Source organism: Anas acuta, chromosome 3, assembly GCF_963932015.1.
Source record: "Anas acuta chromosome 3, bAnaAcu1.1, whole genome shotgun sequence".
Lineage (NCBI taxonomy): Eukaryota > Metazoa > Chordata > Aves > Anseriformes > Anatidae > Anas > Anas acuta.
Window position 1 is genome coordinate 61,030,195 of NC_088981.1, and position 17,694 is coordinate 61,047,888.

Genomic DNA, 17,694 nt, shown 5'->3' on the forward strand with positions numbered 1-17,694 from the left:
GCTTTTGTCGTGGTTCTGCTCGAGTGGAAGCCAACTTTGAAACTATGATTGTAGCTTGTAGCTACTGCTCTTACTGATTTGCTCTGGAGATTGATGCTGAGTTCCAAAGCAAACGCCACATTCTGCAGTGCTCTCGAGTCTTCTCTTTTTTTTTTGATGTGCAAAGTTGCACATCAGGTCTTAAAACTCAAGCCTCATGTTCTAGGGCCACAATGATGATTAAGGGCATGGAGAATCATCTCATAGGAGGAGATGCTGAGAGAGCTGGCACACTCCAGCCCGGAGAAGAGGAGAGTCTGGGGGAATCTTATCAATGTGTATAAATACATGAAGGGAGGGAATGAAAAAGGAGGAGTCAGACTCGTCTCATTGGCATGCAGTGAAATGACAAATTGTCATGACAAAAAGGCAGTGGGGACAAATAAAGAACTCCAATTTGGTGCACGCATCTTTTTTCTCCAATATCTGGTCCACAATGGAAGATTTTAATGCTTAACTTATAGAGGTAAGCATTAAGCTTTACCTTATAAGCATTACCTTATAGAGGTAAGCATTAATCTTTACCTTACAGAGGTTATTGTACTTCAGTTATGTGCATAAATTACATCGAAACTTAATGTCTTTATAAGTGGCTTATAAAAGAAATGAACAGGGTAAAAACATCTAAATGCGGGACTTTGAGTCATTTAACAGAATTGTTTGACTGTATTTTATATAGCCTGCCAAAGAAGATGGTAAAGAAACAGAAGTAGAAAAGGTTGCAGAGGAAAAGGAAGAAAAACAAGAAAAAGAAAAAAGGGAGACAAAAGAAGTGCAGACAGCTGAAGTTATTTCCCAAAAATCTCCCAAGAAAATTAAAACTGTGCAGAGTAAAGTGGTTCTCTTGGATGGCACGGAATACACCTGCGATCTAGAGGTAAGGCATCAATTATTTATGTACAACTTTAATAGAGAAGAAAAAACCTTTCATTGCATTGAGAGTTTAACAAGTATGTTATTGTATATCTAATGAGCTGATTACAAAGTTACATTCCCATTACTGTCATTAAGGCTCAGATAACTTTTCATTTTAAAATTCCATCTCTAAGTATATAACATTAAAAATGCACTGTGAGGTACACAAACAAATGCAATAAAGAAAACTGTTCAAAGGTGCTTTCTCTTGCAGCTCAAACCTTTTTTCCTGCAAAAGATAAAGGTAGTGTCATGTATATTAATACAAGTTGTCTTGAGATAATTAATTTCATTTAAAAATAATCTCAGCTGGAGATGCACACTTCTAAGTTTGCTTCAAAACAAAATTGTTATAGTTACAAAATCCATGTTACAAAAATACAATTAATATTTTTCCTCAAAATTTCATCAAATCTGCCATTCATTTTTGGTGTGCTGGTGCTCATGACTAAGTCCTAATAAAGTTCTTTTTTTTTCCAGCTTATTCCTTAACTTTTCACTTACAGAGTAGCGAATGAGAATTATAGGTACTGTTGATGAATTATTAGGTGGCAGTTTCAAACTAAAATTCACATTTTACATGTAACATGGATTCCGGAAAATGCATTTTTATGAGACTTAAAGCTTCCATGTTTTCAAAAAGGGATTAGATAAATATTTGTAGGAAAAGTCTGTAAGGAGATGTTAAACAGAAAAGCACTTGGGCTCAGGAAACCCTAGAGCTGAGGATTCTAGAAATGTAGGGACAATATAGGGCTTTCTTGTGTCATGTTTCTACTTTCAAATTTCCCCTGGCCTTCTGTTAGATACAGTACTTGTCTAGAGTACTTTTTGAGTTTTTTTTATTTTGAGAATTGGTGTGTGAGGCAGTAAGTAGACCTACCTGATCAGCAGATTACTTCAGGTGATTCTAAGAGTAGCTCCCGGAATGTCTCTTGTTGACTCTGGGGTGTACAGTATTGTGCACCCCTGCATTGTGTGAATAGGTCACAGGCTTATCCCTGACCCAATGAATTAAAGCCACCATAATTAACATATAAAGAAACTAAGTAAATTTAATGTGTTTGCCTGCTGTTGTGTCTGAGCAAGCCCTTGTTCTAGTAGGACTAGTATTAGGCAAGATGATGCTTAGTCAAGTTAGCATACTTCTTTCAAAGGAGGTTCTTAAATTTTCGTTCTGCTTACTGTGGTGTCCCCAGTCTGCCGGATGCCTATTTCTAATTTCTCTACCTTGCTTTTAGCTTTGCGTCAGTCTCAGACTCTCCCTTGCAGTACTGCTATAGTAGTACTGTGGGCCTGAGTTGTGTTGCAATATCCTCGCTAGGTAGGAGATGCTCAGCAGACTTGTGGCTGCTTCCCATACAGGAAAGAGAACACAGCTTCTGTTTGCTAGGTGTTCATTGCCTACTGGCATTGGTAAATCAGCATACTATTGAATTATCCAAAACAACTCTTATAGCTTAAATCAGACGAGAGAGTGTCATTTGTATTGATCATGCAACCTAAAGGTCTGTTGCAGTGGTTTAGTATTATGTATGAAAGTTCCTATGTGCACAGAGAACAACAACAAAAAACAAATTATGAATGTGTTATGAGTGCAATTGGAAAACAAAAATCCCCTGGTTAGGGTGACATGGGAAATTTCTTTGTTGGAAGCTCTGTCATCAAGAATTGATTGATAACTTTTTTGCAACCTTCTTAGTAAAGGTAAAAGAACCAGGTATTTACTCAAGGACATAATGTTAAGTAGCTTGTAAGAATAGCTTTCATTTACCCATTGAAGTGTTTTTTCTAGTTTCCTGTTATAATCTTTAAACCGATGGACAGGATATCCAGGGGTACTTAAAGATCAATTAAAAGTAAATGTTAGGAGGGCACTGCAATCTTCTCCCTCACCTGACCTCTAATTTTAAAGACTTCCGAGGGAAGCCCAGTTTATTCTGACTTATATAAATGTGCTATTAAAACATTACCCTATATACTGAATTTGCAAGATCTTAGCAGGGTGCAGAAGGCTAGGATCAGTGGGATCTCTGAAGAATTAATAATGAGATTGTTTATGGAAATTCGTGAGATTATACTGTTATCAAAACTGATTTTCAGAATAGCATAGAAATGTAGTTTGAGCAGATACTGCATAAAGTTTCTGGATATTATTTCTAAAGCTGAACGTTGAGGACATGGAGAAGCATGTTTTATTGCCTGTTCTCTATTTTGATAGGACAAGGAAACAATTTTTAAAACCCTGTAAGAAGTCAAATATGAAGAAATCTGATTTTAACACTTTCAGGACTGTCATGGTGGCTTAAGTTTTATTTCATTTCTTAGTATATCTTTTTCTTCAAATGTATATTCAGGTAGCTCAGAAAGGCTTATTCATTGTTTGACAATATGAAATGCTCCCTGGGATTACTTGGCTGTAGTTCGCTGGAATTTCTAAAGAGTGTATTTTATAGTTGGTAGTGGTGCAAACTTTCTGGAGCCTTCATTTGTCAAACAGGTCCTATTCCTGATGTTAAAACCAAACAGTTTCAGTGTATGTTTCTTCAAGTACAATATTTCAGCTGTCCAGGGGTTTCTACCTGATGGTCTCAAATGTATGCCACTTAACCATAAGCTAAGTCCAGCTGTGGAAAAGCAATAGGGAAGCCATTGTTGCTGTTATTTGTCTATGTGCTTTTTGAGCTGTGTCAGCAGAAGAAAAGGTTTTATCACAATAAACAAAACACAAACATGAAAAATACTCTACAGAATAATTGTTCTCCAGAACAAATTGTGTAGGGTTTTGCATACCAATGTTATGAAGTTGCCTCTAAAAGCTCTTGAAAAATGTTTATACATATGTTTGTATTTATAGGCAGATAGGGTGTGTGTGTGTATATATTACATTTTTCAACAGATTTCTAAAAGTAAATACAGAAAATTGACACAGATGGTGTAATAACTGCAGAGTTCTTCTTTTGCTTCCACTGAAGCCAGGACGTTTAAGTCTGTTTAAATCTGAATGGTATCTCTGTACTAATCGAAGACTATGAATTTGATCATCCTGGGTTTTTTCACCAGCCAAAAGTGAGACATAATGCATAATGTGATGAGGTTCATCATGATACGTTTAAAATGGTAAACAAGATTTCTAATGACTTTCTAATTCACTTTCACAACTGAAAAAATATTAATTTGCATATTAATCTTGTTTCCTAATTATTGTAATAAATCTTTGCTATAAGAACAGAAGTAAAGATCAAGGAGGGTGGGGGGAATGACGAAGTGGAATAGGAACAACCTGGTTTCTATATTCATTTGAATCATGTTTTATAGGACATGAGGACTGCTGATTGCAATTTTACAAAATATTTTTCTTACATACAAATAGCTTTTATACTTGACTACTGTACCAAAATATTAAAATTCTCAGAAAACTGCTTCAACTTATAACTGAAACTTCAATTTCCACTCTGTGCAGTAGATCTTATTAGATGAGTTTCTGGTACAGATCTTTTCTTTAGTCTTCTTTTAATGTTTTGTGTTTGAGTGAATGATGATTCATTTCTGCTTTACAGAGTAACAGTGTGTAATCATACAAGATTTAAAAAGCAAGTAAAAAAAACTCTGCAGTCTAAATACAAACTGCAAAGTTCAGTTTTCATTTGTTGCTTCTTTATTAAATCAAATTTCAGGATGATTTTCAGAGTTAGGACATTCCATATGCCTCTTCTATTTCTTGCTCTGTACTGTACACAAACTTTAGTATATTTTATTGTTAGAGATGTTTCTATAAATATATTTACTTGCTAAAAGGGAAATAAAACTGGAAAAGTACATTGCTTTTGCTACTCTTGTTTCACAGTCAGAAACCTGTCTTTTTCTAATTGACGTCTCTTCGTAAGCACATTGATAGCATGATGATTAACAATCGGGCTTAAGCTAGCTTGTAGTTGGTGATACAACTGGGAGAAGTGGCTGATACATCAGAGGAGCTGTGATCAGAGGGACCTGGACAGTCTCTAGGACTGGGCAAAGAAGGATCTCAGTACTGTAAATGCAGAATCCTGCATCTGAGAGGAGTAACTATGGGCTGACTGGCTAGAAAGCAGCTCTGCAGAGAGAGCCATGGGGTCCTAGTGGACAAGGGAAGGGACAAAGGGCACTGACAGGTTCCCGGACTTGCAGCAGGAAGAACTTCGCTCAAAAGAAGGTGGTCCTTCCCCTCTGACCGAGTTCTCTAATTGTGCTATAGAAAAAGCCAAAAACATTAGGGTCCTTGGTGGGAAAAGACTCAGCAACCGTGTGGGTTTGTATCACAATACATTGAGTTAATGGTACTCTTAAAAAGCTCTCTCATCTCCCATTGAATAGTTTGTCCCTTTATAGTTTTTTCTGGTGTATTTGAATTGAAAAATATCATGGCTTTTTATACACATATAAAAATACATGTATACAAGTGGTCGCTTATATACATATACAAGTGATAATTCCTTTTCAAAGGATGAGAAAAGTGAAAGGCATCAGCTATGCATAAAGATTGTCTAAGGAAAAGCTACGTTCTCAGCTAAATGAATATTATTGCTTGTCCTGTGACCTCCTATGGGAGAAAAAGCAAGGTTGAATTTTCAATTTTTTTTATTTGCAAGAAAAAAAGTCCAGACTTCATCTTTTTGTTTCCACCTAGACAATAGCTATTACTCACACAATATTTGAAGAAATATGCTTTCCAGTTCAAAGTCTATGCGTTTTGCTGCATCTATGGCTTTGATTTCCATGTAGCCTTCTTTCTTCTGTTATTCTATATGTGTACTTGAGTTCCATCCTTCTCTATGAACTTGGTAAATTCAGAAGTGAAAACTCTTGAGAGTTTTCTCACTTGGGACTCCCAAGAATGCACATATTAGATGTGATATGTGGGGATGAGTGGGAAATAAATTCATCTATTCCAGGTCTCGGTTACAGAGAAAGGAACTCAAATCCTCTTTTTGCGATGCTAGAGACCTGGAAGTTCTGAATCTGGAATCTACATCCCTTAAAAGTTTTCATAGAGTTTTGTGATACCATAATTTGGAGAGAATAACGAAGAAGCCCAGGAACTCTTAAGCTTTGTTTTCAGCCTGTTGCATAGTTATCTGTTATGATTAGCTGCATAACATGCTATATGAGATGCCTTTATGCCTCTATTAGCTTACACTTCTTATAGCGGCTGGTATTACTTATTTCAGCTTGTTAGACTATAACCCATAAGTAATGGCAAATCGCAAAGATATTCCTTCAAAGATTATGTCCAGTATTGAAGTATTTAGCACTTGAGTGGTTGAGACTGACACATCTGTCACTTTCTCCAAATGCTTCTTAAATTACTTTATGTGTGGAAGATTTAATTATATGCTGCAGAAATGTTATTTCTGTATAATGTGTATTTATGTGACATGAAGGATACATTGAGAGATTTCTGAGTAAACAAAATCCTAATGACCTGTTTCTGCATTTAAATGCTTCTGAAAGCTAATTTCTGTATGTCATCTCTCTGTGTTATGTCATTTGCTGGTGAGTACCACAGAATAGAAACTGATATGAGGTGCTCTGTTAGAAAATGTTAGCTGCCTCTGTGTTAAAGCTAACTTATGTTTGAAATTGCTTATGGAGAGGGATGGAGGGAACGGTTCACTTACAGCAAATCAGAGTATTTTTATTATGATACAGAGACTTTGCAAATGACTGTATAATTTGATTCTGTTATATCATAGTTCAGAATTTATCACAAAATGTTGCTCTTGGAGTACACATTTGTACCCTTCATGTTTCTTTGCCACTTTGTACACTTTGTGTATTGATAATTGCTGTAAGTTTTTTTTGCAGCTGCATCGTGTTTAACTAGGGAGTTATTTCTTTTGGCTTGTTTTTGCATGTCTTTCCCATTGCCCAGGGCATACCTGACATGGTAGACGTTTGGCTTCTAACATAAAGCACATCTCAGATATTTCTTTTATTGAGGGTTACTTTGTAAATTAATTTATCATCTTTGAGAATTATCTGTTTGTTCTTTTGCCCTTAGAACTCTTTATTTTGCTGTAGTAGATCTTCTGACTGGTGTCAACTTGCCAGTCTGAACTTAGTTAAGTCAATAATTCTTTCTATAAAGAACTTCTTAAGCAGATATTTCAGCTTCTTTGGTGACACTTTCCTTTAATTTTTTTTCTTTCTATATTCTTTCATTATTCTGCTTTTTTAGATGCAAAATGGAAAGACGTGGTTTATAGCCTGTTTCTTCAGTAAAGCTTCTAGAAACTGGCTTGTCTGAATGCCAGTTCTGACAATCTTTAAGGCTGCTGTCCTCCAGAAAAGTTGGTGTAGTGAAGCTAAGCCTTGTAGCAAGTGAAAACTATTCCTCAGTTCGTTTAAACTTCATACTCTTACTCTTGTGGTGCTTTGTGGTCTTTGATTTTGCCAAAACTGAATAGTAGTTAATTCTAATGCCAGTGTCTCTGGTATTTGTTGGGAGAGATTAAAAACTCTAAGTGGGACCAATGTTCTAGTATTACAAACATTGATACCAGCAACTCTTCAAACTTGCTTAATTTGGGGGAACTAGAAAAGTTTCGTAAGGAAGCAAAGCAACCTCCATTGAAAGGTTATATTTAAGTCCTTTAACTTTTAGTCTAAAGCATATGAAATTGCTTATTAGGTTCCATGTTAATAAAATAGGTTGTTTTTCTGTGTCCTGTAACTTGAAAGTAAAAAATGTCCAAAGGTACTTATCTCTAGGAAATTAATGTAATATATAAGGGAATAATATTCTGTGGAAGCATTTCACTAAACAGAATGAGTTGTCTACACAGTATGTGCATGTGTAGAGAACATGAACAGTTTATTCAATTTATTTTAACCTTAAAACTATCGTAGCTTTTAAGGATAGCTTCCATGTGTCCTCAGATTCTTCATAGAAACCTGTAAATGACTAGAGAGGAAGAAAGGTAAAAACTGTTGTTTGAGTAGTTTTGGAGGAACATGAATTAAAACAATTTTCACAGGTTGTGAACTGCTAGTAACTTTCAGTTACCTTTTATGGCTTTCTTTCAAGTGAATTAAGTTCACTCACAGGAATGGCAACATGTAAGTGGGACAGAGACTTGTGAAAGCATGTGGGGATGAAAGATGTGGAGTTTGTCAAAGTTATAAATCACTGAATCATTGTATTTGAAATGACAAACATTCACTGTCACAGGTTCATGACTCAGTAGTGTAATATTTGTGGGAAGTAACGGCAGTTTAATAGCTTGAGTGAGCAGACTGGAATGCGCAAGATGAATTTTTAGGATGCAAATTTTATTTTTAGCATAGTGCAGATCGTGTAATTTTGATGAACTCCTTTCCTGATAATTGATGTCTATAAGAGCAGGTGTAAGTTCTCATTCTCTTACAGTGGTCTGAGTGTTTGTCTTGCTTTGAGGAGGAAGCTATTTTTGAAGCTTTTTTTCTTTTTTCTGTGGTTTCTTACTTGTAAGGAAACTTCTGTTATACTTGGGATCTGTGATAAAGGCTTGTTCAAATTTTCTTCTGTAAATGTAATCTTGGTTTTAGTAAAGGATAACAGTTCTACTTTCAAAAAAGAAAAGCTATCTGTATAATAACTGCTAGTTAAAAGCAAATGTAGATCATACTGGGTTTGTTTACTGCATTCAATCAGCGGTCTAATTAAATATTTATAACAAAAGGCATTTAAAGGATGCCAGCACTGACCACATTTTATGCACGTATGAGCAACTGAAATACATTGGAGATGACAGAAGGGTCCTATGGTTACTTAGTTTGCTTATACAAAATAAAATTGTGTTTGCTGAATGTACAGTTAAGATAATTTTTTAACCCTGAATTAAGGGAAGTATGACTGAACTTGATATGGATCAGATGTTTAATTGTAGTTGGGCTTTTATTTGCAAATCTTTATTTTTTGACTGTTCAGATGTGTAGACTAGTGTTTGGGTAAACTTAAATGATCTGCTGAAAGTACAAACTTTTTCTTACACAGAAAAAGTAAAACAGGGATGACATAAAATTTCACACATTTTGAGAACTTTGGTCCAGATTCAAGAGATACTACTAAAAGTAATGTTTTTGAGTGAAGTTGTCTCAAAGCCAAAGGAGAGACGTGCCTTGTGTGGAGATCAGTCATTAGTATGGCCTTTCAGGGCTGGCTACCTTGGCACAGGTCCTCCCGTCTTGCTGAGGAGAGAGTACGGCGGCGGGGACACCTGGCCTGCTGGGAGCTGACCACCACACTGACTTTTACGAAGCTGAAGGGGAGGCTGTTGAGCAAACTGGTTACTTCAAACTGCTAGGGGAAGGAGTTACCCGTATTTCTGGAGAGTAAAACCTGTGAGAGTACTGACCAGGCTTAAGATTCCCAGCTCCCTTTTTCAACTGATTTGGACTTTTAAGCCCCACTGACTCTCCGTGATGCTTTGGCAACTAATTGTGCTCATTTTATGAATGTGTCATTTGAAAGTTTTCTGATCTTCAAGACTGTAATGTCTGCTGAACAATGCAGTCCTGAAGAATCAGAGGTTTGGATTGTTGGAGAATAAAAACAATGCCTTCAGTATTTGCTCTGTGCATACCTTTTCTCCCCCTTCCTTCCCCTCCCAGCCTTTAACATTTTGTACAGTGCAATGGGGCTGCAGTGAGAGGCACGCTTGAGGCACTTGTGAGAGCTCTGTCACTGTCTGCAGGACACAATAACTGCAGTGTTGCCAGGGCCTACACAGAGGCAGTTGATGGCGTTTCCTTGGAATTGCAGCAGTGTGTGGCATCTACTGAAATCTGTGGGATAAGCAAATGCAGGAATTCCTCTGAGCTGCCAGGCCTTGGAAAATGCCATGTTGTGGCCTCGCTGGTAAATGCCACAAATAGCAGAACAGTCATGTAGGGCTTGGTTCAAAAGGCAAGACTGCGTGCTGTTCATGTTCAGATGTTCCACCAACAGGCTGTGTTTTAACTGTGGAAAGAAATTCTGATGTTCCCCACCCCTGGTCATGTATTGCAAGCCAAATGCTCTAAAATGTTTTGCCTCTTGTCAGCAGTCATCTCCAGTACAATTTTTCCCTAAAATCTGGCACACAGAAACAAATCATAGGCCTGTTTTTCATTACTAGCAATAGGAAGACAGGATAACCATGTTTATGTTCCCAGTTACTGGTGCGGGAAGGAAAGATAGAACTTCAGGACTAATTGCAACTTACTTAAGCGATGTTATTCAAAGCTGCAAAAAGCAGCCTTTTTAGGAGTGTGCTAAAACTTTTTTCATTGCTATTGTAAAATAGCACACTACAATATTGAAACTAATCTCAAATAAAATGATTTTCTTTTTTGTTACTACAACAGATTTTTTGAAGGGATTAACTTTAAGACTTGGTTTTGTTTTAAGACTTCGGTTTCTTTGAGTTGCCCCTCAGAATCTCTGCAATGTTGACAGACCTATTTGTGCTCTGCTTATGCTTGTATGGTGTTCCTACTGGCCTGATCAACTACTTTTAGTGGTCTGCTTCATCTTTTTTTGTTCCTTGAAGATAACATCCTTTGGTTTTCATACAGCTATAGAATGGTTTGGGTTGAAAGGGACCTTAAAAACCAGCTAGTTCCCACCCCCCTGCCATAGGCAGGGACACCTCCCAGTAGGCCAGGTTGCTCAAAGCCCCACCCATCCTGGCCTTTAGGTAAAACTATAGACCTATAAAAACAATTTCAGAACTATTTAGCTGCAATTAAAGGTGTGTAATACTTAAGTAAAAAATGGAAATGAATTTTTCTTGTACATGCAAGTCGACTTCTTTGAATTGGAAAAAAATTTAAATGTCTTCATTTTTAACTGTGATATGTATAGCTTGAAAATATGATAAAAATAATATCATAAGGAAGCTGACAGCTTTATAATCTTTTTTAATTGGTACTTTAAATTTTCCTGACTAATCCCATCTAATTACAGTACCTGTTGTGCAGCCTGTTTCATCAGCTGAATATGTTCATAAAATTAAATGTTTACTGATAGTAACTTACTTTTTTTCAGAAAAGAGCAAAAGGCCAAATACTATTTGACAAAGTGTGTGAGCATCTCAATTTACTGGAAAAGGACTATTTTGGGCTGTTGTTCTATGAGAATTCAGATCAGAAGGTAAGTCTGTATTAGACCTTTTGCTTTTCCCCTACATTGCTACTGACTTGAATAGTTTTGTACCGTGTGCAAGATATTGATGTGTATGTTAAGATAACTAACAAAGTTTCCATTTATTACTTCAGAGTGAAATATTTAAAATATACACGTTTCTGGAAAAATTGCATAGTTCCTAGGCTTTATTTTGGAATGGTAAAATAGTATGCCATACCTGCCAGTGAAGATAGGAAAATTTAACTAATATCATTCCCTTAATCTGCCAGGCTCCCCAAATTTAATTTGTAACCCTTTTAAAAATACAAAGACAAACAAAACTGATGATAAATAATACAGACAAATTTATCTTTAATCTGGCTTTCTAAAAATTTCACTCTTTTCTCACGTGTGCTTAATAATGCTTTGACAAGGAGCATGAAGGACATGTTGTCTCTGTTTGTAATTATTAGGCCTTAATTGTTTCTTTTCCTCTTAAAATTAAGTTTAAAAAAAGGTCATTTGAAAAGGTGAGACTGGGGCTAGCCTCTTACCAGCATTGGATGCTAGCTTTAGTAATGAAGAGGTTTTGGTATGACTACATTCAAGTAAGATCTCTTCAGTACCTTTTGGTAGCATATTTTGTAATCTTTTACACTTCTTTGTACATGGTGAGCACATCTAGATTGAGTGGAGGAAAAAATTTAAATCAGCTGTTGGTATTCATTCTACTAATTACTAAGAGCCAATTAGCTTCTCCCAGCATCTGAATGTTTGTGTCTAGTTATGGACTAGTTGTCACTGTGTCCACTAACTAAAGATAAACCTGCAGGCATCTTTTCCATCATAAAGAACAAACTAATAATTGCAAATTGAAATGAAAAAATGGAATTCTTATGATTTTGATCTCAATCTGTTTTTGTGTCAGGAAGCATCATTACATGAGTATATATACTATATACTCGTATATACGCATTATAATTAGTGAAGACTTTCTTGCTTTTTTCATGTTTTCTCATTCCACTTCTGCACTTGAAATGAAGTCTAATTTAGTGATCTGAATAAATTTGACTTTGACAACTTCTATTCAAATAGAGTTGTTTTCTGGACTTCCTTGCTGTGCTGGAGACCTTTTGTGAAGCAAAGAGCAGAATACTTGATTCCTCTCAGTTAAAGATTTCCATGCATAAAATGGTCTTGATGTATTTTTACTACTTGGATATTGTATTTTTGATCATGATTTATAAAGCATTTATAGAAATTGCACCTTGTTCAGTGTAACAATGAAAAGCATCCAAGTTGATCCTCAGAGTAATATCATAATCTAATTTATTTTTTGTTGTTGTCATTTTCAGTCCCTTTATTTGTGCTACTTAGTGTTCTTGGCAATACATGAGTGTACACACAGTAAAACAACATAGAACAGTCTCCTCACAGGAGAGGAAATACATAATAGCAGATGTGGGATCTGCTACTGATGTATATAGAGAATGATGTGAAGTTATTTGTCTAAATTAGCTAAGCTTTCAGTGAATCTAAAATATTTAAGCTTGTTCTGGCTTCCGTAGAAACTGTTGTCAACCAATGGATTTCTTAAAAAGATCTTCAGTTGGTGAAAGAACTCTAGGTAGTCTTTAGGCACTTGGTTTGCAAACAGATATTGAGCAGAGTTGAACTACTTAATTCCCCGGATTACTCACTCAGACATCTTTCAAAGTCTGAGAGCGAAGAGAAAAGAAAACTTGGTTTTGGACTGGCAAAAGGAGGTATTTTACCTAAATATCCCAATTTGAGTTTGTTTTATGATCTTTGAATCAGCATTTGATGCTTGTTCAGCAGCGATTGTCTGTTTTACCTATTGCTCTTCATTTGTAAGACCTTCATTTTAATTTGATTACCAAAGCTATTAGAGCAGTTCTTGTCTTGTGCAATTGGCCTGTATTTTACAAACTTAGGTACATGTGCAAGATGACTATTGTATTCTTTATTAGTGCTTTAATTGACACTTCTAAAACTACTGATCATCTGGTTTTGCTTTCTTTCCTCAACAATTAGCATTTTATGATCACTATATTGGAGATAAGGGAATCTGTGGTGATGTACAAGAGACTAAGGAAGACAAAAGGTTGTATAATAATTTAAAGCCACCCCCCCCCCCAAAAAATAATCCTCCCACCCCCAAAAAAGTAGGTGACCCATTCCATCTCCTGATGTGTAACTGGTGTGGATGTGGGACTCTGCCGCAGCTCTAAGTTGTAATTGCCAGATGAACAGGAATACCCAGGTTTCAAGACTTTGAAAGCCTGGGCTTCAGCATGAGAGAGTTGTGCCCCCCAACACCCAACTGCCATTTCCTTCATGCTTGTAAATATGAAATTGTATAACTACACAGAATGGGATCAGTAAGATAGATGCATGTATTTCTGTTATTAAATGTACCTTTTTATACATGGATGAAGACCTTTTATATTGTTTGTGGAATGTTAAATACTTGTGGTATGTCTTTTTAATAGATCCTGTGCTTCTGTCTTAGCACTTTCACATGTATCTCAACTTGCTTTCATTCTTTTCTAAGAAAAAATCATTTAACATCTCACATATTGATTTAATGGGGGTGTGAGGATGCTGATCAGTTGTGTTTAGCAGTATCTGCTACAGAAAGCCTAGAGACGTGGAGCTTTCACTGGTTTTAGGGGCTAGCCTTCTCTTTTGTTCACCTCACTGTATCAAGTTTGAATTCTTTTTTCATCTCAGTACCAGTTATTTCTGATACATATTTTCCAGTTATAACTATTGCCACTTGATTGAAATGGAACAAATCTCTGACCTCCATCCCAGTCAGTACTCAATGCTGAATGATGTTTTCTCATTCTTACGCAGTCATCACAGCCACTCATTTAGGAGCCAGCTGTTGAGCTAGACAGCAGCTGTGGGGTGTGGAAATTCAATGCCAGGCACTCTTTTGAATGAGAGCTGCTCCCTAATGCACCGTTGGGGTACCATTGGAGGAGGAGTCCCATTAACTTCTCTCTATGGGTGTTCTGTGCAGCTGGGAGAGATGTTATGTTTTCATATCAGACCAATTTTTGTTAGCTTTCATAGACATTTTAAAGCTATTTAAGTAAAGTTATGCATTAATGATTTTTTTGTGGCTTTTCAAATGTTATATTTATTAGTTGAAAGTTTAGTTAGTGATTTTATTGCATTACACCCTCAAAAGTTCATGAATGCTCGATTCATGCTGTAATTGGTCTGCAAAAGTGTTAGAAAGCTTGTGCTCTTATGTTCTGGGCACCAGCTGGAAACGCTGCTTTTCTGGATTTGTACAAAATACTTCTGTGCTGGTAGAGAACATTTTGTTGTTCTTTGACAATTCATTACTTTGTCTTATCTATAACCTTACCATTTATAAATTAAACAAATAGATTTTTGCCTACTGGAGCAACGTAGCGTGCATACACTTTGTCTTTTGTGTTGAAAGACAGACCTGCCTATTCTGTGCTGAGGTCTATTTCAGGGTAGATTCTTCAATAGCGTTTATTTTACTTATAACAAAAGGCACAGATGCAAACCCTTCCCCCCCCCCCCCAAAAAAAAAAAAAATTGCACATATAAAATGGAATACAAACATCTGATTTTATTTGATGGAACAGTAATGAAAGTTGGTGATGAAATCTGCTTCCAATAAGCCTGCTGCAGGTTTGGAAAATCAGAAAATGAGCTGTACTGAAAACAGTTTAATTTAAAGAAATGAATTCCTTTTTAAAAATATTATTCTCATTTTGCAACATATTCTGTTTTGTATGTTTCTTCTACTTTGTAAAAGTAGAGTTAAAAGATAAAGCACTGAAAATAACATACTCATGCATCCTAGTTTTCTGCTGTAATTGTCACACTATATAATTATTTGTTACTTTATACTACTTTTTGTCTAAAATTTAAGAATTTAAGATAGTTTTAGTCCTCTTTGTAATCAGAGGAATATGGCTTTGTATCATTTGGGAATGGAGTTAATACCAAAACTGAAAAACCAGGATGATAACTGTAGCTGAAATGAAGCTGAAAGTCTCTGCTAAAATTTTTGAAGACTTCTCATGTCTTCTGAGGCCTGTCCTTGTCAAGAGTCTTCCAGCAGGTAGTATTTTTTTCTGTTTTAAACAAAATGAATTTTATCCAGATTCTTTGGGAGGATTTTTTTCTTCCTTTATAACAATGTTATAGACTGTGTATCTCTGGAATCATTATAACAGTTATGAGATGTAGAGGTTGCAGGTTTCTTAAAGCAAGAAATTTGGAATTTGTGTTCCTGAGATGAACTTAATTTTGAGTTGGAAAGTCTGCAGTAAAGACTGATTTATATGGTTGTGGAAAACAATTATTTGTTTATACAGTTTGTCATCACAGACTGAACAGTGAGTCACAGTGTACTCAATACCTGGTACTTGGCTAGGTTGGGCAAGAAAAACTGACAGGTGCATGCTTAGCAACGTTTGTGCTGGCACTGAGGTCCTTCAGCAGACCTAGAGGTCCCTGCTATTACCTGCAGGGGACTGTTGAAATGCAAATGTTGACCTTGACCTTGCAAGTTAGTTTCTATCTCCTCATTACTATGCACACTTGTGCTAATGAAACATACTAATTTTGGCTGACAGACTGGCTGTGTGTGCATATGTGTGTATGTGTGTGTTCTTGCATATGTTTGTGTCTGTCTGTTTATGGGAAATAAATGTTCAAATGCTGTAAAAAAATCAATGCTCAGTAACTGCAGTTAAAAGGCTTATATTTCTAGTCTTACTTGATCTGCTTTGTAATGTCTATGGGTAAAATTTGTAAACAGGTTTGTTTGAATTACAGATGAATGCATTACTGATTTCTCATTCTCAATTTTCAAAGTTACGTTTTTAGATGATCAGTTACAAAAAAGTCTTTGTTACTTATGCAATAGTAATTGAAATGCTATAAGCTAACTTAATAGGTAGTACAAAATAGAGCAAAATATTCTTGGTGTTGAGGACAGAACAATGTTTAATAGTGAACCAGCTATATGGAATTTTTTCTTTATTTGCATTGCCTAAAATAGAGCAAAGCTTATAGTTTTGAACCTTGTGTATCCGCATTAACATCATACAAGTTAATAGAGAAATTTGCTTTGGGGAAGCTCTGAAAAAAAAAAAAATGAAATTTGATTATTTTTTTTCCAAAACCCTTTGAATGTTATCAGAGCTGAAATGTATGTAATTTAAGACAAGTAACAGGAATAGTAGATCTCTAGAGATTAAGAGAAATCTCATCTTGATGACTTTATATGGGAGTGTAAGTGCTGGCATGTAGAGATGACATAGTTGCTCATGAAGTCTGCTTATGCCAATAAAAGGAAAGAGACAATTGTATTTGTCAGATGTAATGTACTAGTAAATACTGTCCAATTCACAAAATTACAGGGCATAAATAGTCTAAAGCAATAAGAAAAGCCATGAAGGCAGTGGCATTACACAGTATCATTTATGTGCATAGATGGGGAGACTTGCTAGCAAATCACAAGTTCAATTTTAGAAATTTCTGAGAAATTTTAAAGTAGAACAGAAGTCTAAACAATATGGACTTCGACTGCATTGTATGAAATTACTTTATCTTCTCTCTGAAATTATTTTAAATGTTTATTTTTTTCAGAACTGGTTAGATCCTTCAAAGGAAATTAAGAGACAAATTCGAAGTAAGTACTTATGTATTTGGATGCGATGTTCCCTTCTTCTGCTCACCCAAACTTTCTTCCTAAACTCAGTAGTCTGGATGTTGATTTAATTGCTTACACCATTAAAAAATTTGTATCTGATGATGACATTCAGCCTTAGAACAAAAAGCAAAGCTTCTATTTCTGTCCACTGTCCAATAAGGAGAGAAAGGATCACTCAGACTTCTGCTGTAGAAGTCAATGACTGTAGTGGCTGCTGACCCAATTTTTTCTGTATTGCATTTGACTAATCAGTTAACGTCTTTTGCATCCCAAAACAGTAGATGTTATTCAAATTTTGATGCTGATATTTGGGTTATGAGATGGAAAAAGTTAACTTGCAGAAATGGTCATGGTTGTTGCTGTAAGGCTTTCAAACTACAAAATAAGAATCAGTATGTCTTACAGAAGGTGCGTATTTTTTAAACCTGATTACTCCAGTGCCATTTCCACAATGGAAATGGATTAGATAGAGAGCTTGGAACCTCAGACTACTCCCTGGAACGTTTGACTGGGAGTCGTTCGCAGTCAAGCCGTTCATATCTTTCTGCTTCCCTGATTAAGTATACACAGAATAACTTATTCTACTCTGTTTCCATAAGTCTGTCAAGTACTTCACTTGCATGTAGATTTTGTTGTAGACAGGAGCAAATGGTGAATATATTCAGGAAATAGTCTGAGTTTAAATGTCTCAAAATATGTAGCCACTACGAAAGGCTAGACAACTTTTAACTGACACTCTTCTCATTGTTTTATGTGCTTGGGGCCAATATGATTTCCTTTTAATGTTTTTGTTGTTGTTTTTTTTTGGTAGAAACATTATTTTTAAGCGGCTGACAGGAAATGTAAGTGGGGGGAGAATGCAAATTTTATGAAGAGG

The 17,694-nt window shown here is 35.9% G+C and overlaps 1 protein-coding gene across 12 annotated transcripts in view; it reads left to right on the top strand.

Moving 5' to 3' along the window:
* EPB41L2 (erythrocyte membrane protein band 4.1 like 2) overlaps positions 1–17,694 on the top strand; it is a 108,099-nt gene that overhangs the window by 45,699 nt on the left and 44,706 nt on the right. For all 12 annotated transcript variants that reach the window (XM_068677429.1, XM_068677428.1, XM_068677433.1 and 9 more), the window contains 3 exons: positions 719–916; positions 11,006–11,110; positions 16,754–16,796. In XM_068677429.1, coding sequence (XP_068533530.1) covers positions 719–916; positions 11,006–11,110; positions 16,754–16,796 — 346 coding nt within the window. The remainder of the gene's footprint in view (positions 1–718; positions 917–11,005; positions 11,111–16,753; positions 16,797–17,694) is intronic.